The 25,805-nt window shown below is 42.6% G+C and overlaps 1 protein-coding gene across 1 annotated transcript in view; it reads right to left on the bottom strand.

Annotated features, from left to right (window-relative positions):
- Positions 1-25,805, bottom strand: part of PTPRN2 (protein tyrosine phosphatase receptor type N2) — a 674,076-nt gene that overhangs the window by 602,674 nt on the left and 45,597 nt on the right. Inside the window, exon 2 of the mRNA XM_056857125.1 lies at positions 14,634-14,684. Coding sequence (XP_056713103.1) covers positions 14,634-14,684 — 51 coding nt within the window. The remainder of the gene's footprint in view (positions 1-14,633; positions 14,685-25,805) is intronic.

Genomic DNA, 25,805 nt, shown 5'->3' with positions numbered 1-25,805 from the left:
TGGCACACTGCAATGAAGAACACTTTCTTCCAGCAATAAACTGATAGTTTCACACATCACATAATCTGCCCACCAAGGCAATCTCAGGGCCAATTGTGTCACATGCAAAAACAGCTGCTCCTTGACAGAAACTGGGCATGGGTGAAACCAATAGGGGCAATTTATCCTAATTTTGAAGAGTGCTTGCTCATATCCAGCAATGCCGATACCCTCTAATATGTTTATTATTAAGACCCTCCTGGTAATAGTTGTCCAGTTTGTCCCACCAGCCAGAGCACATACAAAAGACTTGAACAGTCAAAGGTTCAAACACACAATAATTTGCATACAATTAAACAATGATACAGCACTGTCAGATATTTCAACATTGATAAATGATTTAATATCTCACTGCCATACATGTTTCAGACAGCTGAAACAGACAGTGTGTAAAACTCACTGTTTGAAAGAGTTTATCTGACTTCAGAAAAGAAAATTCAAGTTGAATAATCTTCTAATCTAGCCTGGTGCCTTAGCAGAAATTCAAGAACAAACTTGGTACTGGTTTATCTACATATAGCTCCTTTTTAATGGAAAAATCTCTTACTGAATCATGTACTTTCACCTAGGGTTGCCAGGTCCCTCTTCACCACCGGTGGGAGGTTTTCAGGGCGGAGCCTGAGGAGGGCGGGGTTTGGGGAGAGGAGGGACTTCAGTGCCATAGAGTCAATTGCCAAAGTGACCATTTTCTCCAGGTGAGCTGACCCCTATTGGCTAGAGATCAGTTGTAATAGCAGGAGATCTCCAGCTAATACCTGGAGGTTGGCAACCCTACTTTCACCAGACTACATAATCTGGAGACTGAAAGGAGATAGACCTATATTCTTCCTAAACTTCCAGGAAAGGCATATTATCAATAATATGTTTAAATATAAGAATCGAAAGGGAACAGCATGGGAACAGATCGTTATGACAAGAGAATCTAAAGGAATAGTGACTCAAGATTATTTATTGCTGCAAAATTTAGATAATGAATTTGCATTGTGTAAAAAAATGGAACAAAGATTTTAAAATATTCCAGATCCTGTAAATGTCTTTGTTGAATGTTGACAACTAATCTTACAGGGATAACCATGTTGAGATGATGATTGGAAAAGTGCGGAAGCAACATATTAATTAATATTATAAAGGCATCAGTGCAGTGTGATACAGTACAGGCTGGATTATCAAAGCCAGGATCAATGTGTGGTATAAATTCAATACTATTTTTTGCAGTGATCTGCTATTGGCTAAAAATGCAACAATTTAATTACATTACCCGCATCCACAAACGGAGTGTTATAACAGGTCTGACTAATATGTCAACTAAGTGCTTCACTATAAGCAATCAGTGCTCCTGGCTTAATGGTTAATTGGCTACATTCATTCCTCAAATGACAGTTTCTTTTGGCATAAAAGAACTCATGCATGTAAACAATAAATAACATCACACATTTTAAGGTTATTCTATTGGACCACTGCGAGATCTGTCTCCTAAGCCATTTGTATAACGCTACCTAACAGGTCTCAGCATGGAAATGGAGAATTTTCCTCTTTAGAGCAGCCTGCATACTTTTTAAAATGCAAATCATAGAACCGAATATAAATCCAGCAGGTGCTTTAAACTGCAGCTTAATGAAACAAGGACACACATAGCTCTGGTTTTGTCTATTAACATCCCCCTTCCCACCCCTCTCCAATAAACAGAAACCACCTGCTCAGGTGATTAACCATCTCATAGACCTCTAAGGCATAGTCATTTATGAAGCAAGTCAAGAAGAAAACAGTTCCTCTGAGAAGCCTACATTTAGCAGCACATTATGTCGCTAAAAGAGCAAAAATGGAACATTTACTGTATACCAAGTGCTATCATTTTACTTGTAAACCTGTATGGCTGCTCTCTTACATAAATCATTGAGATTCACAGTACACTGAACCAATACACTTTTAGTTCTGGGTAAAAGAAACATTTTCCACATTTCTTTTTGCTGCCAGTAATTATTTCTTACCAAGAGCCCCGTAGCACAGAGCAATAAACTGCAATCAAACCTCTGCTCACGACCTGAGTTCGATCCTAATGGAAGTCAGTTTCAGGTAGCCGGCTCAAGGTTGACTCAGCCTTCCATCCTTCTGAGGTTGGTAAAATGAGCACCCAGCTTGCTGGGGGTAAAGTGTAGATGACTGGGGAAGCCAATGGTAAACACAGCCTGCCTAGTAAATGTTGTGATGTGACGTCACCCCATGGGGACTACTTTTACCTTTTTACTTGTTGCTTGCAGAGTTAATGCCTTCACTCATTTCACTCATTCTCCTTCATAAAATTCAACGCTCATTCTTTGGCTTTCCCTTTTGTGGAATTCTTTGCATGCTTTACAGTAGCAGAGCTTTGGTGAATTAGATACAGAGGAGGTTCAGTTCAGACATTATCCCAAGTAGGGTTGCCAGGTCCTGAGGAGGGCGGGGTTTGGGGAGGGGAGGGACTTCAATGCCATAGAGTCCAATTGCCAAAGAGGCCATTTTCTCCAGGCGAACTGATCTCTATCGGCTGGAAACCTGTTGTAATAGCAGGAGATCTCCAGCTACTACCTGGAGGTTGGAAACCCTAATCCCAAGCCATGGTTAACAAAGCTTAACTATGTCCTATAATTTTGCAGTCCATAGTAAATGGTCAGATAGCTTATCTTGTATGTTTCCAAGTTGCACACAGAAACATCACAAACTGTCCCTCTTACCGTATATACTCGCGTATAAGCCGAGTTTTTCAGCCCAAAAAAAGGGCTGAAAAAAGCCAACTCGGCTTATACGCTGGTCAATACGGTAGGCGAGGGGAGGGGGGAGGAGGGATAGAGGGAGGGGGAACTTACCGCCGCTGCCGCGCCCCCCCCCCCCCCCCGCGCCTTCTCTGCGACCTGGGAGAGGCCTGCAGGGCCTGCCTGAGTGCAGGCAGGCCCCGCCCCCCCCGCCGCCCCCCCGCGCCTTTTTTGAGGCCTGCAGGGCCTGCCTGCGCTCAGGCAGGGCCCCGCTGCCGCCTCCGGCCTGCGTGCCTTCCCTGCTGCCACCTCCAGCTGATCAGCAGGCCTCGTCCTCCCGGTGAGTAAGGGGTTCAGGGGCTCTTCTCCCTCCCCCCTAGGGTGGCGCTGGGGTCAGGGTGGGTGTGGAGGGCCCGGGAGGGGGTGGCACTGGGGTCGGGGTGGGTCTGGAGGGCCCGGGAGGCCGGGCGGGAGGGCGACCTGGGGCAGGGGCATTGTGTAAGCCGACCCTCGGCTTATACACGGTGCCTAATTTTTCCCCATTTTTGGGGTAAAATTAGGCACCTCGGCTTATACGCGGGTCGGCTTATACATGAGTATATACGGTATTACTTACTTGTCCCTCTTATATGGCTCTATAACCTCCCTGTTCAATCCATTAAAGGCCTTTTAAACATACTATTCTCACCCCCTCTAGTTATATTAGCTGACATACATACACACACAGCAACAGAAAACACTAGAACTATTCATTTTATGTTTACTAAAAACAGTACAGAATTCTCTGCAGAGACAAACTTTAGATATGACTTGGTTATCAGAGAGCTATCAATATAGACAGAAAGTGCTGAACCTGCATATGGAATAAAAATGATACAAATACAGCCTGCACAAGAACTTTTTAAAAACAGAATGTACTGGGCTGCATCCAACAACTCTTTCCGGAGGAGTCTTTTCTTTGACAGAGGTAGTCTTCTTCCAACAGAACAAAGATCCTTCTGCCAAAGAAGGCTTCTTGTTTAATCGAAAGAAAGAACACACAGTAATTAGAAAGAAATTAAGAATCAGTAGAAATGAGGAATTTTAAGAACAGTACAAACACGCAGAAATAAAACTGCCAAAGCAACCACAAATATGAGTAATTGAGCAAAAACAGTTGCCTTCAATAAAAAAATATTACTGAATGGCAAGGGAGTTTGTAGGTGTATTATTCAACAGTGAAAAAGCATAATGAACCAGTGGTTTTTTCCCCCTAGGATGATAAAAACAGAAGAGATAAGAAATAAATGTATTTGGAAATTAGAGGGTGATGGAATAGAACCAATTATTAAGTCTGGCTATGGAAATCGCATCACTAGAAAACATATACAATATTGTTAATAATAAGTGCTGAATTATTTCAATTCTAAGTAATGGAGAGTTCTAAGTTTCAATAGCAGTTGTACACAACTTGTTCTTTGATTCTGCTCGTTATGAATTAGGCTGTGAAATAGGGTTGCCAACCTCCAGGTCCTAGTTGGAGATCTGCTATTACAACTGATCTCCGATAGAGATCAGTTCACCTAGAGAAAATGGTTGCTTTGGCAATTGGACTCTATGGCATTGAAGTCCCTCCCCTCCTCAAACCCCGCCCCCTCAGGCTCCGCCCCAAAAACCTCCTGCCGGTGGCGAAGAGGGACTTGGCAACCCAACTGTGAAAGCATGGTTTATTTGGCGGGTGTCTGAAGGCCAGATATGAAATAAGCCCTGAGGATAAGTTAACCAAAATGGGGAGGAACTGCATTCAGTGCGGTAAGGAGCAGAGAACTGCTGAAAAATGCACCTGTCATTCTTCTGACAACCAGGAAGCAACTGAGCATATAAACATGAAGCTGCCTTGTACCAAATCAGACTACTGGTACACTTATTCAGTCTAATCTGACCAGCCGCAGTCAGAGAAAGATCTTCTCCCAATAACTGCTACCTACATTCCTTTAACCTCAGATACCAGAGACTGAACCTAGGACCTTCTGCTTCAATAGTATGTGCTCTACCACTGAGCCACAGTTTCTGCCCAAAAGAAGTTCAGAAGTTCGAAGACTCACAACTTATCAGGGAACGCCACCTGCGCTAAAATCTGGCAGGGGCCAAGAAAATAGCCCCTGGGAATGACATCACCATTGCTGTAGCAATGGTGACACTGCAAAATGAGAATACAAGTCTTGCATGAAGAGGGGGCAGGGAGAACATCTGAACTGTTGCAGTAAGGACACTTCCATTGCTCTTGCACCACCCACAGGCAGAAACCATGCAAAGGAAGAAGAAGCTATAGGGTGAAGCAGCACACACACACACACACACACACACACACACCGTTTTCTCAAGCTGTCAACAGGGAACGTAGGAGGGTTGTCATGATTCTGATACAGGCCTCACAAGACTGAGCAAGTGGGCAAGTTTGTTGTTTTATCAAATATTCATATTTCTTATACCCTATAGGTGTAATTTCCCCCCCGCTTTCATGTCACAGATGACTTACGGTGACTTATGGTGACGCTGTAGGGTTTTCAAGGCAAGAGGTGGTTTGCCATTGCCTGCCTCCCTGTCATGACCCTGGTATTCCTTGGAGGTCTCCCATCCAAATACTAGCCAGGGTTGACCCTGCTCAGCTTCTGAGATCTGACGAGATCATAGAATCACAGAGAATAGCCTGGGCTATCCAGATCAGGTGTAATACAATTCCAAAAAACATACAGATACAGTCACATTACATACTACATAGAGATTACATAATAGACTGCAGAGATGCACTTGAAGTCACAGGCAATGGATACAGGGTTCATGCTAGAATCACCTGATATTATTTATATGTAAGTTTGTTTATGGGATATATATAATGAAACAATAAACTTCTTTTCCTCATTAGGATGTATTACACTGTGTGCCCAATGCCGATATCTGAAGAGGTTACAGGCAGCTGATTAAAATAAAGCTTGCCTGCATTAATGAAATGCTAGCTCGTAGCAGAAGTGGTGAGCACTGCTAGGAGCCAGTGTAATAAATTCGTCTTGGCAAGCAGAGGGCATCTCCTTATGAGCAGGTCAACCAAGAATTGCCAAGCAAGCTGAGCAGCTCTGACACCACAACGGCTCCCATGACAATGCTCTCCTTCGATTCAAGATAACCATTACCCCATCCAGAAATTTAATGAACAATTAATCATTTTAATTTCACATTCTCCAGATAAGGAGTGTAGCTGTAATTTGTATTTTAGAAGGAAACGTGTTTATTAACAGGAGCTGGAGATCAGTGTCCATGACACGCTACTTCCCGAAATGTCTGACTGCGGAACTTTCCATTATCAGATCCCATAACTTTACAGCAAAGTAGGGTTGTTGATGTGCGTGAAAAATGCTTTGATATGAGAGGTATTCAAACCCCTCCTCAGAAAATTCAGAGAAAATTCATTTTGCCCATTAGACAGCTCCAATCTTTCTTCAAAGGTTTTCATGGCCCAGTGGAATTTAAACCAGTTTCTCCAGCAATTATTAAAATTGCTTGATTACCTTTTTAAAACAAAACCTCCCCTACATCCTTATCGATAAAAATGAAAACAATTCCTTCCATTCTACAACAGCCTGTAAGCCTGTTTTATTTTTTTCCTATTTCCAGCCTTTTTGTTTCTTTTCCATAGAATCTTTTGATGACAACTTAAAATTGAAGCCCTGTATATATAAGCCCTGACCTAGATGGCCTAGGCTAGCCTGATCTTGTCAGATCTTAGAAGCAGGGTCAACCCTGGATAATACTTAGATGGGAGACCACCAAGGAATACCAGGGTCACTATGCAGAGGAAAGCAATGTCAAACCATCTCTGTTAGCCTCTTGCCTTGAAAACCCTACTGGGTTGCCATAAGTCAGCTGCAACTTGATGGTGGCACTTTGCACACACATGTGTATATATGAATTGGTTCTTCTCATTGTCTGGTCTTGTTAAGTGTCCCATACTCTACCTGGCCAACCAGTGAAAAGGGCATGGGGTTTCTAGTGGGTAGCTGAGATCAGCCTGGGCTTGAGTAGACCTTTGATATAGAAGCAGGACAGCAGGAGAGTTATCCAGGATTAGCATTGGCTAGGTTGAAGAGCTGTTGACCCAATATAGGTTAGAGCTCAGCTGAAGGCCTAGTAGGAGGGTGATCATTTCACTCCTTCCTGTAGGAAGAATGTGGTCCTGTATCCTGCAAAGATGTAGAGAGCAGTGGTGTCCTCCTGGATGAGACTGGAGTGTAGGATGACTCTAGCTGCTAGACTTTCTGGCTGCCTGGTCCAGGCTTTGCTTCTAGCCTACCAAGTTCTTTGTTACTGGGATTCTGGGTCCTGAATGGGAGCCTGTTGTGGTAGAGAAGGGAAGCTCTAGGGTGCATCTATACCTTGGGCATAGTGGGAATCATGGGTTTCCTCAGACACTGAGATATCTCCCTCTGAGAAGTTTTGCTCTCAAGTTGAGGCTGTCAAAAATTAAAGATCCATAGGCTGTGGTAGCATAGGATACAACAGTTTGCAGCTCATTCTCAAATACGGGGTATACTTGCAATTTTTCGTATAGAAAATGAAGCTATTTTTAGTTTAACGTACCATAAATATGTCAAATAGTACAATCTTATATGTTAATGAACTTATAAATGATGTATTTTATGTTCTTCAATCAGTAAAAGAAGATTAATTTTGACAGGAAAGTAAGTACTGCATTTATTTAAATTTCCCCTCAAATTTCCATGTTTTTCTGAGAAAAAAATAGTTATTTTCTGTGCCTTCAAAAGTTCGAAACTTTTACATCTCTAATACCAGTTCACGACAGCATGTTAGTTGTTGCCAAAATTATTTACATTTAAACAAAAAAATCCTGAAAATAATGTATATGACTACAATATAAGAGCTTATTTTTCAGTGTTCTTCCAAATTTTCCATTGAAAAAATTGGGGGGGGGGGGAAATCCTCAAGAAAAAACTTCTTAAAATCTTTTTGCAGATTATTTACAATTTTTTGCAGGCCTTTCACATCTCTAGTTGGTATCAATTACATTTGTCATTTATATGTGTATTAGGGTTGCCAGGTCCCTCTTCACCACCAGTGGGAGGTTTCTGGGGCGGAGCCTGTGGAGGGCGGGGTTTGGGCAGGGGTTGAATCCCCATGTAGTGGTTAAGAGCAGTGGTTTGGAGCGGTGGACTCTGATCCGGAGAACAGGGTTTGATTCCCCACTCCTCTACGTGTGTGGCGGAGGCTAATCTGGTAACTTGATTTGTTTCCCCACTCCTACACACGAAGCCAGCTGGGTGACCTTGGGGAAATCGCAGCGCTCTCAGCCTCACCTACCTCACAGGGTGTCTGTGGTGGGGAGGGGAGGGGAAGGTGATTGTAAGCCAGTATGATTCTTCCTTAAGTGGTAGAGAAAGTCGGCATATAAAAACCAACTCTTCCTCTTCTTCTTCTTTGGAGGCAGCGCTGCCGAGCTGCCTCCTGCCACCAGTGCAGCCCCTCCCCTCAGGAATGGGCTGCCCTTGTACAACCACAGGATCCAGCCCATGGTGTTTTTGTTTGTAGCTTTTATTGATATGGCATTTTGGGCAACTGATTAGAAAAGCAGCTTAGATATTACTCAGATATTTTAAGGAGACCCATATCTATTTATTTAAAACGTTTATATGCTGCCTCTCCAGAGACCTGCTTGAGGAAGCTCCTCGAAATAAAATATGCTAAAAGTATATTCAGGTCCTTAATGTAGTGTTTTAGGTGCTTTAATTTTTCCTTTGACTGAAGTTCACCTTGTTCCCTGGTACTCAATTGTGGGTGTTATTACAACTGACAAGATGAATCCTGCAATATAAAAAGATTGGAATCCAAATCATAAACATAAGGCTATGTAGGCTGTACAGCAACATTACATTCTTTTACTAAACAAAGTTATAGAAGGAACTGAAACAGGGTTAAGGTAACTAGAACTTTAGTCAAACCAATCTACAGAGAGAAAGGAGCAATTTGTTCTAAAGAATTACAAATAAATGAAATGAAATATAAATATAATTATGTTGGCAGAATAAATCTTGTAATATAACAAGATTGCTATCTTAATCCAAAACACTGAGCTTTATTTGAAGTAGCGTTTACCAGGTCTTTGTCTTAGACTATTTGCAGTTTATCTAAGCAAATGCTGTGCCACTTACGCCATTCAGGTTGGCAGGACGCCAGCGGGGGGACCCAGACGCTGGTCTCCCGGTGCTGCCATGGCAGTGCCACCCAGGGATGCCAGCTGGGCCTTCTCCCGGCATCCCGGGGGGCATTCCTGTCTCCTTTCACCCAGTTATGCTGTCGTTGAGAACAGCGTTGCCTCCCTATTCTCAATGGGGCAAAATGCCCCATTCAAAAATAAAAAAGCCTTTTGGCAGCCAGGGAACAGCTTTGGAGGCGCCGCGGCAGCGCCTCAGCCACACCATCCCCGGCCGCCGCCCCGTGCTCAGGAATGGGCTGTGAGTCTGAATGCTTGTACTTTGGAAGGGGATCACAACCTAAAGTCTCTCTGACCTAATACTGCATGCAGTAGATCACACCTGATTGCAGACTATTTCTTTCATATATTTGAAAATTCACATTATATTCAAACCATTTCAACCTTTTTGTATCAGTAAATATAATACACACTGAACAGGTTGCAAGAGCAGATTTTGTTTAGCAAATGCTTAATGTCATTGTCATGGTTTCAGATAAGCAGCTTGCTGGGGGATTGCATATACCTACTTCTAGCTTATGGGCGTTGTATGGAATTTCAGAATGGAAAAGAAAACTGATGTGCTTACCTGTAACGGCTGTTCGTCAAGTTGTCTTCTGTGCAGGATCAAACTGGCACTGAGCATGCACAGACCTGCCTTGGAAAGAACTTTCTAGTTTCTAGTGACTGAAAAGGCGCTCCTCCCCCTCAGCACACGAAAGAAGTGAAGACCGATTTCCCCACTGCTGATTCCCAGCATGCATCTATTCCACAGCATAGTGACAAACCATGTTGCCACCCTACCGTCTTGTTAATCATCTGCCATCTTGTTAATCAGGTCTTTTAGTGCTTTCACCTAACTATTCTGGGCAGCGCAAGCAATTGCCAGAGGGCAGCGGTCCCAGTTGTGGACATAACCACTATGGACAATACACAAGACCAATAAGTCCGAGGTTATTTCCTCCCTACAGGACAGGAAAGTTCTTATGATACCTTGGCTGAGGATGCAGGAAATGGAGCTAAGGCTGAGTATGTTGCCTATAGAGTACCGAAGATGGAGCAGTGGTGCCCAGCATTTTTGCAGTCTATTTCTTTTTATTTGTGCCAGGGTGTCATCTTAGATGAGTGTAGAAGATCACCCTCAAAAGGCAAATCCTCAACCTTGGCTCCCATTTCTAAGGGTAAGCCTGTAGATTTTAGCCAGGTGAACCAATGGAGAGTGATCACAGACGCCATAGAGCGCGCAGAGCAATCAGCTGTACGCCTCCCGGCATTCATCTGCTGTTTTAACAGCTTTGTTGCCTCTGCTTGAAACACAAGTGCCAGAGAGCATTTATCCTCTGGGAGGTCAATATAGTCAGACATGCGCTCCCAAAGAAAAAGTTGATATGCGGCCATTATGGCAAGGTAGTTTGCAATGCACAGTTTTAAGATGCCTGCTGAATATACTTGCACCCAATGGAGTCCATTCTGCACTCATCCCTATCTACTGGAGCCGAGTAAGTACCTTTTTTAAAATTTAATTGAAAATAGTCACAAAAAAAATCATAAAATACATAGAAAAAACTAAGTGAATAATAAAGACCCCCATAAACTCCCATCTAGGCTGCAAAACCAACTCTCAAAAAGACTTGGCTACACCAATGAGAGGTACGGTTGCCAACCTCCAGGTACTAGCTGGAGATCTACTATTGCAACTGATCTTCAGCTGATAGAGATCAGTTCCCCTGGAGAAAATGGCTGCTTTGGCAATTGGACTCTATGGCATTGAAGTCCCTCCCCTCCCCAAACCCCACCCTCCTCAGGCCCCACCCCAAAATCCTCCTGCGGGTGGCAAAGAGGGACCTGGCAACCCTATTATGACTTGTAATCACCACATGCAATCACTAATATCCTGAAACAGACAACTAGTGTGATAACCAGTGGTCCACACAAAAATGCCTCTGGGAATGCGCAGGGCTGCAGACAGGCTGTAGCCAGGAGTTGCTCACATGTAAGGGCCATTTATTAAAAACAAAAAAGGGACTTTTAACGGGGGGATATTCATATTGCTGATGTAATTTGTGTGAATTACATGGACTTGGAAAAGGGACACAATCATTCAGCTAATCATGGCAGATATGGGTACTGCTCTCATTTTGAATTGTGGTTTATACAAATAGCATCTCCTAGTTTCAGGAATGCCCAGAGAAGTTTGCGTTGGTGCCTGAGAGGTGAACAGTCCATGAACACTTGGAAATATTCCTGACTTTTCACTGCTATGCTCAGAAGTAGGGTTCCAGGTGCCCAGTGGTGGTGGGCAAACCCCCAGAAATTCACCCGTTTGCCCGCCGACCCTCCGACTCTCAGTTTGAGTGGTATAAGGCCCTTCACGAGGCGGCACTTCCAGTTGTAAACCGGAAGTGATGTGCACACGTGTTGGTGTGTCGGCACATGCACGATCCCCTCAGATCTGCCCCAAAAGCCTCCCGCCAGAGGAGAGGGGGGACCTGGCAGCCCTACTCAGAAGGCTTCAGTATATTGCCCCAACCTTCTTAAAAAGCGCTTATTGAATATATTATGCAGTATTGATTCAATGGTTTATTCAGCCTTTGATGCACACAGCATCTTTAAATACAATTTCAGACATTGAACCATGTCTTCCTACAAGAGGGTTAGTGGTTGTCAATGAGGCTTGACTTAATGATACACTCACTGTGCATCAGCCAGTACATTTAATTAACTGTTCTTGCTTGGCCTCACTGAGTTATTTCTGCAATCAGATCTTGGCTATGTAAGCCTTGTCATGATTCATATTGTAAAAAAGACTGTCAGCAACTACATCTTCCATATACAAAAACTGTCCTCTATTTACAACAGAAAAGACAGATAGTGTGGCTGCTAAAACATAAGATGTTAAATTAACAATGAAAACAGAAAAGTGAATTATCTGGAGATGAATAGAGGATAATTATTACCATACTCTGTACTAATAGTTCATATATGTCTGTACATTCTTTACTATTTTTCTAAAGCACAAAAAATTAACATGCAACAAATACTAAACAAAGTGAAAGAGTTGTACAAAAACCACCTATACATAAATCAGAACAAAAATTGAATTTACAAAAATTTACTACAACAGTACCTCTTATGAGAAAACAGAAAACATTTAGGTCACAATCTTATCTTCAAATAAATATGCTATCATGACATACCTAATAATTAGATTCCCACATGGGGATGTACTGTCCTTTAAGCACCCTGGTTCCAAACTATTTAAAACTTTAAAAATTATAGCCAACATTTTCAACTGAGCCCAGAAGCAAATTTGTAGGGAGTATAGAGGATGTTCAAAATGCTTGTGCCTACCAAATCAGAGGGATGTATGATTATTTTTCTAGCAATGCTCCCCCACTATCAGAATCAAAGCTTGATCCACAGCCTAGTTAAGTCAAAATATCTGTAACTGAATCAGTGAGTCTAAGCTGTCATAAATGTTTGTATTTGTGGCTTAATGAGAGTAGGGACAGGGCAGTTATCAGCAAAATATTCTGCTTCTTCTTAGAGGTCTTCTACAGATGTCTTTCTAAAACATCCTTCACTCCCCAATAACCTGTCTCAATCCTCTAGGGTTGCCGACCTCCAGGTATTAGCTGGAGATCTCCTGCTATTACAGCTGATCTTCAGCCGATAGAGATCTGTTCCCCTGGAGAAAATGGCCACTTTGGCAATTGGACTGTATGGCATTGAAGTCCCTCCCCTCCCCAAACCCATCACTCCTCAGGCTCCACCCCAAAAACCTCCCACCGGTGGCGAAGAAGGACCTGGCAACCCTACAATCCTCCCTTCTTCTACCTACACTTGATAGCGAGATATGGTCAGGTGTTCCACATACAGGCCTCTAGAATAAAGTGCCAAGTTGGTCCAAGCAGGTAAAATGAAAAGAGATCACTGGGACAAGATCCTTCTACACTTCTGAGTGAGAGTTTTAAGTGTCCCAAGAATTATGCTCTTATACCAAAGTATACCAGCTCTTTCTTATTCCTGCTTTCTCCTCCCAATCCCATTAAAAAGGGTTATTTATATATTTACTACGGAACATCAATTTTCAAGTTTATAACTGTACCAGGCAGTTTTCTATTAATTCCTGGAACTGAAGGATATGAAATCAATCTCTAAATGAAAAAAACATAGAAACATGACACTATAAGACATCTATCTCATTTGGTGAATCCTTCTATTAACATAAACATAAAATGATGCACCACTGTTTAATCAACTCTATACATACATTTTTCAAAAAAGTAATGGAACAGTTCATGGAAGAAAATTAACACTGCATGACTGCTACCACAAGCCATGGAGGACATGTAAATGGAGGACAAAAATAGCCTTTATGGAAATGATTTCAACATTGTTACTCAACACTTATTGCTATACACATCAGCTTACGCAAATAAAAGATTATATGAGGCCCAACAAAAAAAGTTTGATACAGTGAGGGGAGTTCCTCTTTTGCTGGTAATCGCTATATTAATAAACTGACTGACTACAGTATGGGGAGTGCACATGTTCATGGAGGATAGGGCTATCCATGGCTACTAGTCAAAATGAATACTAGTCATGATGCATACCTATTCTCTCCGGGATCAGAGGAGAATGCCTATTACATTAAGTGCTGTGGAACACAGGCAGGATAATGCTGCTGCAGTTGTCTTGTTTGTGGGCTTTCTGGAGGCCCCTGGTTGGCCTCTGTGTGAACAGACTGATGGGCCTTGATCTGATCTAGCATGGCCTTTCTTATGTTCCTAGTAAGTGAGACTCTGCTGTCATCTGTTTTGATGAGGTTTGGGAGGGGTTTTACACCTTTTTAATGGTGTGCTTCTTCTGAAACAATGTTTACTACTTTAGAATCTTATCTGGTCATATAATATATGCTTATATTAAAATAAATGAAAACTTAATTAACATAATACATCACTGATTAAGTTCTCTTGCACTACTGGGACAGTCCATGAAGTGTGTCATGTCTTTTGAGGCCTTTTCTAAACATACAGATCCCACTCTGTCCTGTTACCCTTTGTTCAAGGCCTCTCTTGCTGTCAACCCCCCCATCCTTTCCATGAGGCATACTTCATGAAAGGTCCATTGCAAAAATAATTTATTTAAAGTTATTTTAATAACTTGCTTTAATGTAGGGTTGCCAGCTCTGGGTTGGGAAATACCTGGAGATTTCAAGCGTGGAGCTTGAGGAAGGCAAGGTTTGGAGAGGATAGGAACTTCAATGCCATAGAGTCCAATTGCCAAAGTGGCCATTTTCTCCAGGTGAACTGATCTCTATCGGCTGGAGATCAGTTGTAATAGCGGGAGATCTCCATGCACCACCTGGAAGCTGGCAACCCTAGAAGTACAATTTCAACCCGCCAGTAAATAAATATGCTAGCAGTACCAACACTATAAGGGAGAAGGGGGAAAGATGCAGGTCCTGATTCTATGCTCTGTCACAGAAGTAGCACGATCTGGAAGACAACCATTGCTACATAATTCGAGGCATAATACACCTAATTTCCTTGCTGAAGGACTGAAATACCTTGTTTCAGCAGGTCATGTCAATAAAATGAGCCATTCATTGATAGACTTACCATTTATGCAGATCTCAAAAGATTTGCAAAGGTCATCTTCAAATAAGCATCCTAGAATGTAATGAAAACACAAATTCAGCACGGTCTCAAACATGCCCACAGTCAGTATTTCACACTTGTTGATTTCAAACTGGAGGCAGTCATTTCTTTGATGTTCGAATTCTAAAACTGATTAGCAAATAAATATTTAAACATCAGCAGAGAAGTTTAAGACATAAAAGTAATATAAAAACAACAAAATCAAAGCTGAATGAAAAAATATATATAAGAAATAACACCTGCTATAGAATTCCCAGCCTCCAAAGGGTGATTTCCTGAAGCTAAAGTCCATATAGAACTCCAATTTGCTTTGCTAGGCTCAAATCAAGAATGTGATGGTGGCCAAATCATGGAAAATGTCTTTATGTAAACTGGCAAGAGCTCCATTCTGTCCACATCATTTTTGAAGTGGGGCCTCCAGAACTGCACACAATACTCCAGGTGTGGCCTGACCAATGCTGTGTACAGTGGAACTATGACATCTTGCAATTTGGATGTTTTCAAAGATAACATAGCAGCAATGAAAAATCAACAGGGTTTCAAGTAGGCCAATGTATAATATTCTGACAGTCATTCCAGTCCCAGACCACTTCTGTTCCTTTGAGGAGGCTATTGGGGGATGGTTCTACATTAGGGTTGCCGACTGCCAGGTAGTAGCAGGAGATCTCCTGCTAATTCAACTGATCTCCAGCCGATAGAGATTATATCACCTGGAGAAAAATGGCCACTTTGGCAATTGAACTCTATGGCATTGAAGCCCCTCCCCTCCCAAACCCCACCCTCTTCAGGCTCCACCCCCAAAATCTCCTGCCGGTTGCGAAGAGGGACCTGGCAACCCTATTCTACATGCCCCCTCTCCTGCTCCACTGATGGTAGGGGTGGCCAGGGCGTGGTGTGGGGGCACCTTCAGAAGCTTGGCTGGGCTGCTGGGAGACATGCCCGCTGGTGAGCAGAGGACACCCATCACTGGACAGACTCTCCTTGTCATGTCCCCATGCCACTTTCAAGGTGATGGAAGCCTGTGCGTCGCTTTATCCAAGGGCCTGCTTGGGGTCGCTGCAGGAGGGGGATTGCTGGGGCCCTTGCCAACTTTGTCAGCTGCCCAGGGACTGATGGCAGGGCCCAGTTCCTTTAAGGAGGGAGTATTGCAGAAATAGAGCCTCAATCCATGGCCCTGCACCTTCCTGTCCCTCGGCTGTGATGTGAGCACAGCTGAGCCACCCACTCCTGCTGCCCTGCCCATTGGTTCTGCCTGCCCTGTCCACCATGGCCCAGCATCAAAACACAACACCTAGATGGGACACTACGGCACAGTTACTGGGGATGCTGATGTAGTTGTGGCCTCCAGAAAACCAGCAACACACTCTTTTTCCTGCTGGCCACTCACTAACAGAAATGCGTCAGGGAGCAGACCATAGTTACACCGGCAGCCGGCTGCGGCACAGTTGGCAGCGCTCAGGTTTGCTCTGGTAGTTTACCAAGGTTCAAAACTAGATGAGAGGAAGATACTTCTTTATCCTTGGAGCTCAGCAATGTTACATTACTGCCTTGTGGGGAATGGTTTAGACCCCCAATTACTTAAGGTCACCCAGCTTCCCAGGTATTTTAATTTTGTTCATTTTCTTTTGCATTATAACTTAAGATGCACTCGTCAAGAATAGGTACACAGGAAAAAATTGATTACATAATGCCTTATTTTCCGTGTTTCAACAGAGGTAGGCAATTACATGCTGATTAGAATGAGGCATCTGATGCAATTAAACCAGAGGATCTATGACTCGAATAGCAAATTAATAAATTTGTGTATGGCAAACTCTGATACAGATTTAAAGGACCTCCAAATCTCCTTGAAAAATATGTGATATTTCACTGGAGGTTACTGAAGCTCAGTGCTAGGCAAGCTTCACCCAACAGTCAAAATGCTAATTTAAACGCCAATTTGTTTTTGTTATTATTTGCTGTAACATGAAGAAACATATTTCATTTTAAATATCAACTACCTACTAATGTTAATGACAGTAATAAATCATTACTGAATGGCAAAATAGTATCATCACACAGAATCATTATTCACTTCACAGATTAAAAACACATATTCTATCTTCTACCAAACCAATCCTTTCCACTTAACTTCCTGTGAAACAAATTAAAGGGTTGCCTAGCTTCCAAAGAATAAGCCATACAAAATTGTTTTCCCAAAAACATTTCCAACATCAAGATTGTATTAAAAGCCACTCGGTCTTCTTTGGGATGCTCAAACCGTGAAGCAAGTTTGTTACATGTAGAACTGCTGTTGGGTCTTACTTAGGGTTACCAACCTCCAGGTACGAGCTGGAGATCTGCTATTACAACTGATCTCCAGCCAATAGAGATCAGGTCCCCTGGAGAAAATGGCCACTTTGGCAATTGGACTCTATGGCATTGAAGTCCCTCCCCTCCCCAAACCCCGCCCTCCTCAATCTCTGCCCCAAAAACCTTTCACCGGTAGCGAAGAAGGACCTGGCAACCCTAGTCTTACTACATTTTAAACAATTGCTCTAAGGTAGTTTCTCAGCACTTGCAACCCTGTGAGCCAGCAGATAAAACTATGCCCTATGGTAGCCAGTTGACTAAAACAATTTGAAGGACTCAGGAGTGAGCTGAGCCCAGTTGGAAATTGACGTGAATGTTATTTCTAAGTTTGCCCTGGATCTTAGAATATGTCCTTTTTTAAAATAAATAAATAAATAGTTTATATTTAAGAACAGAAATGTCAGTTTGCTGTGCTGTCTTCACAATTACAAGAGCTATCACAATATTAAAGAAATCTTTCTTGAGTAACATTTTTATTGATTAATAAATATGCGTACGTTTGTTTTTTCATAGTAGAAAAAAAATTGCTTTCCGAATAGGGTTGCCAATAGCAGGTTGGGAAATTCCTAGAGATTTGGGGGTCGGGTTGCTAATCAATGGCTGACACCCAGCAGAAAATGGGGCGGAGATGGGGGGGGGCTGTCAGTGCAACAGCATGACATCACTTTGACAGCAATTTTAAATTAATTTTTCTCCCACCAGCCAACAGAGGCAGTGGCAAGTGGGGGTTGCCAATGGGAGGTCCCCCACAGTTTCCAGACACCTGTCAACACTATTTGGGGGTGGGGCTTGGGGAGGGGAGGGACTTCAGTGGGGTATAATGCCATATAGTCCTCTCCCCAAAGCAGCCATTTTTTTCTAGGGGGATTGATCTCTGGATATCATTGTAATTGAAGGAGATACCCAGGCCCCAACTGGAGGTTGGCAAGCCTATTGTAGAGTCATTTAGACAACGAATTCATGTTGCACGAAGAAGAAGAAGAAGAAGAAGAAGAAGAAGAAGAAGAAGAAGAAGAAGAAGAAGAAGAAGAAGAGGTTTTTATATGCCAACTTTCTTTCACTTAAGGAAGAATCAAATCGGCTTACAATCACCTTCCCTTCGCCTCCCCACAACAGACACCCTGTGAGGTAGGTGAGGCTGAGAGAGTGTGACTAGCCCAAGATCACCCAGCTGGCTTCATGTGGAGGAGTGGGGAATCAAACTCGGTTCTCCAGATCAAAGTCCACCACTCCAAACCGCCTCTCTTAACCACTACACCACGCTGGCTCTAACAGGTAGTTAGTTTTTTTACAAAATTTAGATTGCTAAATTTGTCAAGCAGAAACTACAATTTATTGAATAGTGTGACATTCAAAGAAATCTCAAATAATAAGGAATTTAGGAAGGAAAAAATATGCTTCTGTAGGCTCTAAAGAAGACTTCAGTAAAACAGAAATTTCAGCATTCGTTAATCTTTATTTTACAGTGGACCGCATAGGTCTTTAATCTTGTATCAGAGATAAATGATGTTGTTAAGTGGACTAGTGCAATTTCAGGGAATTCTTAGCAACGTCTGCTTAGTTGAGTGACAGAGATATAGACAGGCTCCAGGCAGTGATCCTTATCGGACTCTTGTCTCTTGCTATTGAGTCTATTAAACAGGAACCCATTTTCATGCAAGAAATTTCTCCCTGCAGCCAAGCTCAGAAATTGTGTAAATTTGATTGGCATCTCCAAAACTTAGAAAGTCAAATCAAGGAGAGTCCGGTTAAATAGCAGTAGAGCAAAACAAAATCATAGAATCACAGAGTTGGAACGGACCACCATCCTCCCTGTCATATGCATTTACACTCATCATATGCATTTATACTTCATCATGAGTGACCTTGGGCCAGTCACAGTTCTATCTGAAATCTCTCAGCCCCACCTACCTCACAAGGTGTCTGTTGTAGGAAGGGGAAGGTGATTGTAAGCTGCTTTATTTATTTCATATTTATTTATTTCATATTTATAACCCGCCCTCCCCAGCAAGCTGGCTCAGGGCGGGTAACATCAGTTTAAAATCAAATAATCACACAGTTGCATAATACTAATAGTAATTTAAAAAACATTAAAATTTGTAACTTATACCACTAATCAAAACCAGAGTAGGGTGGAAAAGAGGGGGGTAGGGAGGCCAGCAAAGATGATACTCATGGCTGCCCTCTGCTATAGGCCTGGTGGAATAGCTCTGTCTTGCAGGCCCTGCGGAACTCTTTAAGGTCCCACAGGGCCCTGATGTCACTGGGCAGAGCATTCCACCAGGCTATGCTAGGGCCAAGAAAGCCCTGGCTCTCATCAAGGACAGCAGCACACTCTTAGGCCCAGGGACCACCAGTAGATTGTTATCAGATGATCGTAAAGATAAAACTGGATTGAAAGCCCAAGCAATATTAAGAATTTATGGTAGCAATCTGCTGGTACTCTCATTAGAGTTTTAAAATCTACATGATTAATGATTAGTAAATGTCCACGCTTTACCAAGATTTTGATATTCATAACATATATAACACATTCTGTAAACAAGCAGCAAACTAAGTTCTTACTTGCTATAACAGTTTAGTAACTTACATCAGTCTACACAATCTAGTAATTAACTAGGGTTGCCAACCTCTAGGTACTTAAAGAAACAGCACAATAAACTCAGAATAAGCTCGTACTGTATATATTTTTTCAAAGTTCCCACCCAGGGTATATCATTTCACATACGTGGTTGCTCAGATGCTGTTATCTGTTCCCAAAAGGATACAAATTTGTATCCTTTTGGGAACAGATAACAGCATCTGAGCAACCACGTATGTGAAATGATATACAGTACGTGGCTGCAGCTTTATCCTGAATGGAAAAATGGAGATAAGTTGTGAACATATACAATTGAATTAAACTGTAAAGGGGCTGAAGAAGAACTGAAACGATCGTCCCCCTCTTCATTCTTCTAGAAATACTATTGAAACCTTACCCTCATGGAACTTTCTGAATTTTGCTCTCCAGTTACCTTTGTGAAGATTACTCAAGAGAAAATTGTGGAGATTGTTACCTTATAGGACTGAGAACATAGGATTGTATATAGAATTGTATGTTGTAAGTTGTAAGTCTTTCACTGCACATTTGCACTTTTGCACCTATGTGATAAATTGTTAAGTTTTGGAGTACTTTGTGTCTGTGATTGACTTGAAATTAACTAGCCGACTCGATACTAATTTCCTGACTGTGTGTAATAGTGTGGTGGTGTATCTTTTGATTGCTCAACCTCCAGGTAATAGCTGGAGATCTCCTGCTATTACAACTGATCTCGAGCTAATAGAGATCAGTTCACCTGCTGAAAATGGCTGCTTTGGCAATTGGACTCTATGGCTTTGAAGTCCCTCCCCTAAACAAATCCCGCCCTCCTCAGGCTCTGCCCCAAAAACCTCCCGCTGGTGGCGAAGAGGGACCTGGCAACTTGAAGACTGAATAAAGCTGAAAAGTTCCTGAATAATTAGGTACTGACTTATTACTGAATCATCAAGTATGCAGACATGGGAAGTGATCCCAATTCAAAACAATCAGTTAGTGGCATGCCAGTGATCTGTGTATGAATAAATACTAATTTCCTAGTTATACAAACAAAGATGGTTGATAAGGATTCAGGGGGCTGCCTCTAAAGTTAGGGTAAAAACAGGGCCACCAGTCTCGATTTGTGGATCAATAAGAGTATATTAAACAACTGCTTAAACTTTCCACGGGTTTACAAATACTTCTTGTTTTTTTTATATATAATTTTTTTATTGATTTTTATAATAAATCCAAAAAAAATAAAAAAAATAATAATAGTAAAATAAAAAGACAAAAAATAATACAAACATAGATAGAGCGTACAATTCTGTTACACATACGTTGTTATACATATAGAAATATATATTACGCCCTACTTCAAAAATCCACCACCCACCACGCCAAATACTTCTTGTTAGACTGACCACCAAATTCAAATGGAATGTGTTCTCTTTTGTTGTTCCACAGCAATGTTATTTACCCAGATATTTGCCACAGCTTGTGCATCTTTTATTTCGGCTGTCTTTTTGGTGGCTAGTGTTGAGTTTAATACAGTTTTAATTGCCCTTGGACAAGGACAGAATGTATTTCATATAAACAAGCCTCTGAAACAACCTCGGGCATCCATGATTGTGTAATATATCCTAAGAGAATAGGTACGTGAACAGTGTGCTCAAGATAACCCTGTTTTGCTGAGTTCGAGGGGGAAAGTATCATAGGGATGAATTTTCATTTGACAGTTAATAAGATTCCTTACCTCTGTGCCTGAGCCTGACTAAACCCTTGCACGGGGCCCAGCAAGAGCACACATTCTAAATGCAATATTCATGTACCTTGAAAGGCTTCCAGGAGATTGATTGCATCTCATTTCCAATCTGCACGGAGATGCTGGAGTTGGATTACCCTTTCAGCTCAACAGCTTCATACAGGTGAACATGACTTAGCTGGGATCTGGATGTGTGATGCAATCAATAATGATATAAGGAGAGCAATAGCCCCAGGTGGGCAAGAGTGAAGCAGAAAGCCCTTGCTAGGGGAAGAGGGAAGGGGGAAAGACCAGAAACATGCACAGTTCGTTAACATCTGACAGTATTTAAAAAAAATGAAAGGACTTGTGCTTGAGCCATGAAGAGGGAAATAGGTTATATTTGTTTTAACACGAATTGGAAAACCCTCTATTTTGGATCTATCTGACAATGAGCACAAGCGATTGTGTTTAAACATATACACGCACCTTACTTTTACTCAACAACAATTCAAGATATAAATCTATTTTGTGAAAGCAACAGCAAGAATTCTTCAGCAGCAGTCACAGAGGAGTTATAATAAACAAGAGTGCTGCTTACACAGGAGTTACTATCAACTTGAGGATATGCAATGAATTTTTGATAATCTGAAGCTGTAGATAATTTGAGTTGCAAAGAATTTCCAAACATTAGTTAAAGCTTTAGGCTTGTGCCTGTTTTTAGAAAAGTAGAGAGAGACTTTTGTGAAACTAAGTATTCCAGACACAAAACCAAATACAATTTTCTTCAGTGACGTATTACATTATGAAGTTCTCAGCTCACACCCATATTTTTACCTGCATAATCAAAAAGTACACTGAACTAAGTACAAGAGTTATTTAGAAGGTAAGTCATTTTTTCCTTTAAAGGTCACTTTATTTAAAATGTCACATATGATTAGGGTTCCCAGGTCCCTCTTCGCCACAGGTGGGAGGTTTTTGGGGTGGCGGGTGGGGTTTGGGGAGGGACTTCAATGCCATAGAGTCCAATTGCCAAAGCGACCATTTTCTCCAGGTGAACTGATCTCTATCGGCTGGAGATCAGTTATAATAGCACGAGATCTCCAGCTAGTACCTGGTGGTTTGCAACCCTACATAAGATATTGTAACAGACAGGAGGCTGTCCTGCTCTGAAGGGGAAAACAACCATTCAGCTGAACCTATACAAAGCTCCAGCATCCAACCACCTTTCGGGGGGGGGGGATAGGATGCTGGAGGGAAGTACAGCAAGAGTTTAGTCCAGATCTGCCTCAGGGAGAGTGCAGCGATAGTTTGGGTCTGCCTCAGCAAAAGAGCAGACAGTTGGAAGGGTAGCTCTGCCTGATTGTATGGCCGAGTAGCTTAGCTCTACCTCAGGGAAAGTACGGTACTCGATTGTTAGGCCTGCCTCTGGTTATGAGCAGACCTTGTACCATTTAGTCTGACTCTTGGGAAAGGGCAGGTTGGTGTGGGTGGAATCCTGTGTGTGTGAAAGGATCTAGCCTAGTGGCTCGTCAGTGAAAGCCTATTTCTACCTGTAAACATTAAAGAGAATTCAGACCAGTCTCTGAAACCATAACTAGTTTAAACTTATATGCCTCAGTCAGGTTTCTTCTTTGACTACCAGGAGACATGTGCTGCTGGTCTTTTCTTTAAAACCTGTAAATAAATAAATTTTCTCTGGTATTTAAATACATTTCCTACCTCCGTGATCTCTGTTTTCATATTGCTCACCTACCTCATGGCAGTGAACCCAAAGCCTTTACACTTGCTACCCTAAGAACATCTTGTCACTGGGGGGAAAGGTTTACAGTTCAAAACAAACCTGGTTCCCAAAATCATAAGAAGCTGTGCAGGTCCCCTCAGTTAGTAGAACAGGCCTATCACAGGTAATTTATTAAATTATGGGAGAGTTTAACAAACAGTTTGCAGGATCCTGTAGGGAATATCTCAACATTCGGTTTTATGTACTAATGTTGTGGTTTACAGCTGTCCTGCTATAGTCTCTAGTTAAAATTCATAGCTATTTGCTGCTTTTTCTACAAACAGATATGTTAATAGTGCTGGGTATACTCAGTTTCTTTTGACCTTTGAAGAAAACATTAGTGATTTGTTTTGATAGGAGACTCCATTAAACATTTTACTCTGAAATCATTTTTGACTCTCCTCCTTATAAAGGTATAGAATGGTCAACTCTGCGCATAAATATTCTATGATTCAGTCACTAGGTGGCACTATGAATTTTGTTGCAATTCAAAACATGGAGTTCCCTCTTATGACATTTTGGGTTGATCCTAACATAAGGCATTACATTACTTGTGTTTTTGAATTGTTCTAATTGATCAACACAGCTTCCTATAATATGGTCCCCTGTTTCTTTAAGACAATAAAGAGTATGGCTAGGGTTGCCAGGTCCCCCCTTGGCTCCGGCGGGAGGTTTCTGGGGCAGAGCTGAGGCAGGGTAGGGATCGCTTGCACGTCGCTGCACCGATGCAATTGCATCACTTTGTTTATGCCCAGAGGCGCCACATCGCAATGGGCCTTTTACCTGCTTCCAAGCCGGACGTGGGATTGGCGGGCAACTGCCTGCCAATCTAAGCGACCTGGCAACCCTACATATGGCTACCATGGTGACAATTCTTGAGACCAAACTTATCAGACTCCAGCAGTGATCCGGGGGAAAGTATGCAACCTGGAGACCTGTCCCATCCTACTTGCCACAGCATACACATTGGCCATCACCTCAGCCCCCTCTCCCAGTGTGAGCTGCTTTCTGAAGACACCTGAGGCCAGTGACAAGCCAGGGGGGCAACCAAAACCCAATCAAACAAAGACACAGTTGTACAGTAAGCCACACATTTATTGAACAATTTCCAGGATACTGAAATTAAGTCAGATGAATGACGTTACCAACACCATTGTTCCGGTGGCTCTTGTGCCTTTGCAAGCTGCACTGACACACCAGGCAGAGCTGTCCCACACACTGCACACCCACGACAGGGACAACTGTGCTGGTCAGAGAACTGTCAAACAACATATAATGGTGCAAGAGCCAGGAAAGAACAAGGGAGTTGGCATGCTCCAACAGAACAAACAGGTGCACACTGGACTCTGGAGCCGTTAGTTTGTGCTGTAGACTCAGCAGATGGTTGGCACTGTACTGGGAATGGAGTCCTCCCTAGCCTCTCTCCTTCTTGGACTGCTGCCTGCAAAGAGTCCAAAGAGACAGAAGGACACTAATGAGTAATGTTCCACAGCAACTGCAAAGAGCAAGGGGGCTCCAAAGGTCTGCACATGGTACTCCTGCTGGGTCCCACCCTAATGTGAGAGTTCCCATATGGAAGACTGACCCAGTGACCCAACACTCACCACTCCCTGGTGGGGATCTGCATTAGGCCTGTGTCTACACTGTCAGTTGGGGCTGCTCCTTGGGCCTTTGATCTGGCAAAGACATCACGGCTGTTTGGAAACCAACAGCACAGATTAGAGGGGCTGGTAGACAGACACAGATAAAGTTACCAACCTCCAGGTAGTAGCAGGAGATCTCCCGCTATTACAACTGATCTCCAGCAGATAGAGATCAGTTCACCTGGAGAAAATGGCAGCTTTGGCCACTGGACTCTATGGCATTGAAGTCCCTCCCATAGAGTCCACCTTCCAAAGTGGCTATTTTATCCAGGTGAACTGATCTCTGTCGCCTGGAGATCAACTGTAATAGTGGGAGATCTCCAGCTACCACCTGGAAGTTGGCAAACCTAGTTGCAGCCCAGTTTAAAGTAGGAACTTTACCCTCTCTTGCTTACCTGTGTGGTATGTGTTGCCCTTCCACCCCAGTTAGCAGGGGTGAGAGTCTCCTGATTGGTGTCTAAGATGGAGTACTTGTAAAGGTTCTGCACAGTTCAATATGTTGTTGCATGCTCAGAGCTGAAATTATTTAAATATGTTTCCAGAAGTGTAAGAAGGTGCAAATCTAATTAATACAAACCAACACAAACACGCTTTGGAAATGAGACAGAAAAATCTGCAAAGGCTGAGCCTTGAAAGTAGTAGAGTGTCCTTGGATTGGATCCAAAGTTTGGTTCCATTAACAAAAGGCACTTCTGTCAACAGAACATTATATTTTTTTTGGTCCCCCATCCTACTGCAGTCCAAATGAGCCCCAAAACGGCCCCATCTCCCCCAGGAAAAAGTGTTGAGGAGTGAAGTGGGTTGCAGTGAAAGGTACAAAAGTTCTGTTCTGCTGACAGAAGTGGCTTCTGTTAAGAGAAAATTTACTCCAGACCCAACCCATTCCCTTTGAGCTCTTAAACAATCATTTTAACCATGGTGGTGGTGAAAAGTGCCATCAAGTCACAGCTGATATATGGCAACCCCACTGGGCTTTCAAGGCAAGAGACATTCGGAGGTGGTTTGCCATTGCTTGCCTCTGCATAGCAACCCTGGGCTTCCTTGGTGGTCTCCCATC

Source organism: Euleptes europaea, chromosome 11 (genome assembly GCF_029931775.1).
Source record: "Euleptes europaea isolate rEulEur1 chromosome 11, rEulEur1.hap1, whole genome shotgun sequence".
NCBI classification, from domain to species: Eukaryota; Metazoa; Chordata; class Lepidosauria; order Squamata; family Sphaerodactylidae; genus Euleptes; species Euleptes europaea.
This window is presented reverse-complemented; position numbering and strand designations above follow the sequence as displayed.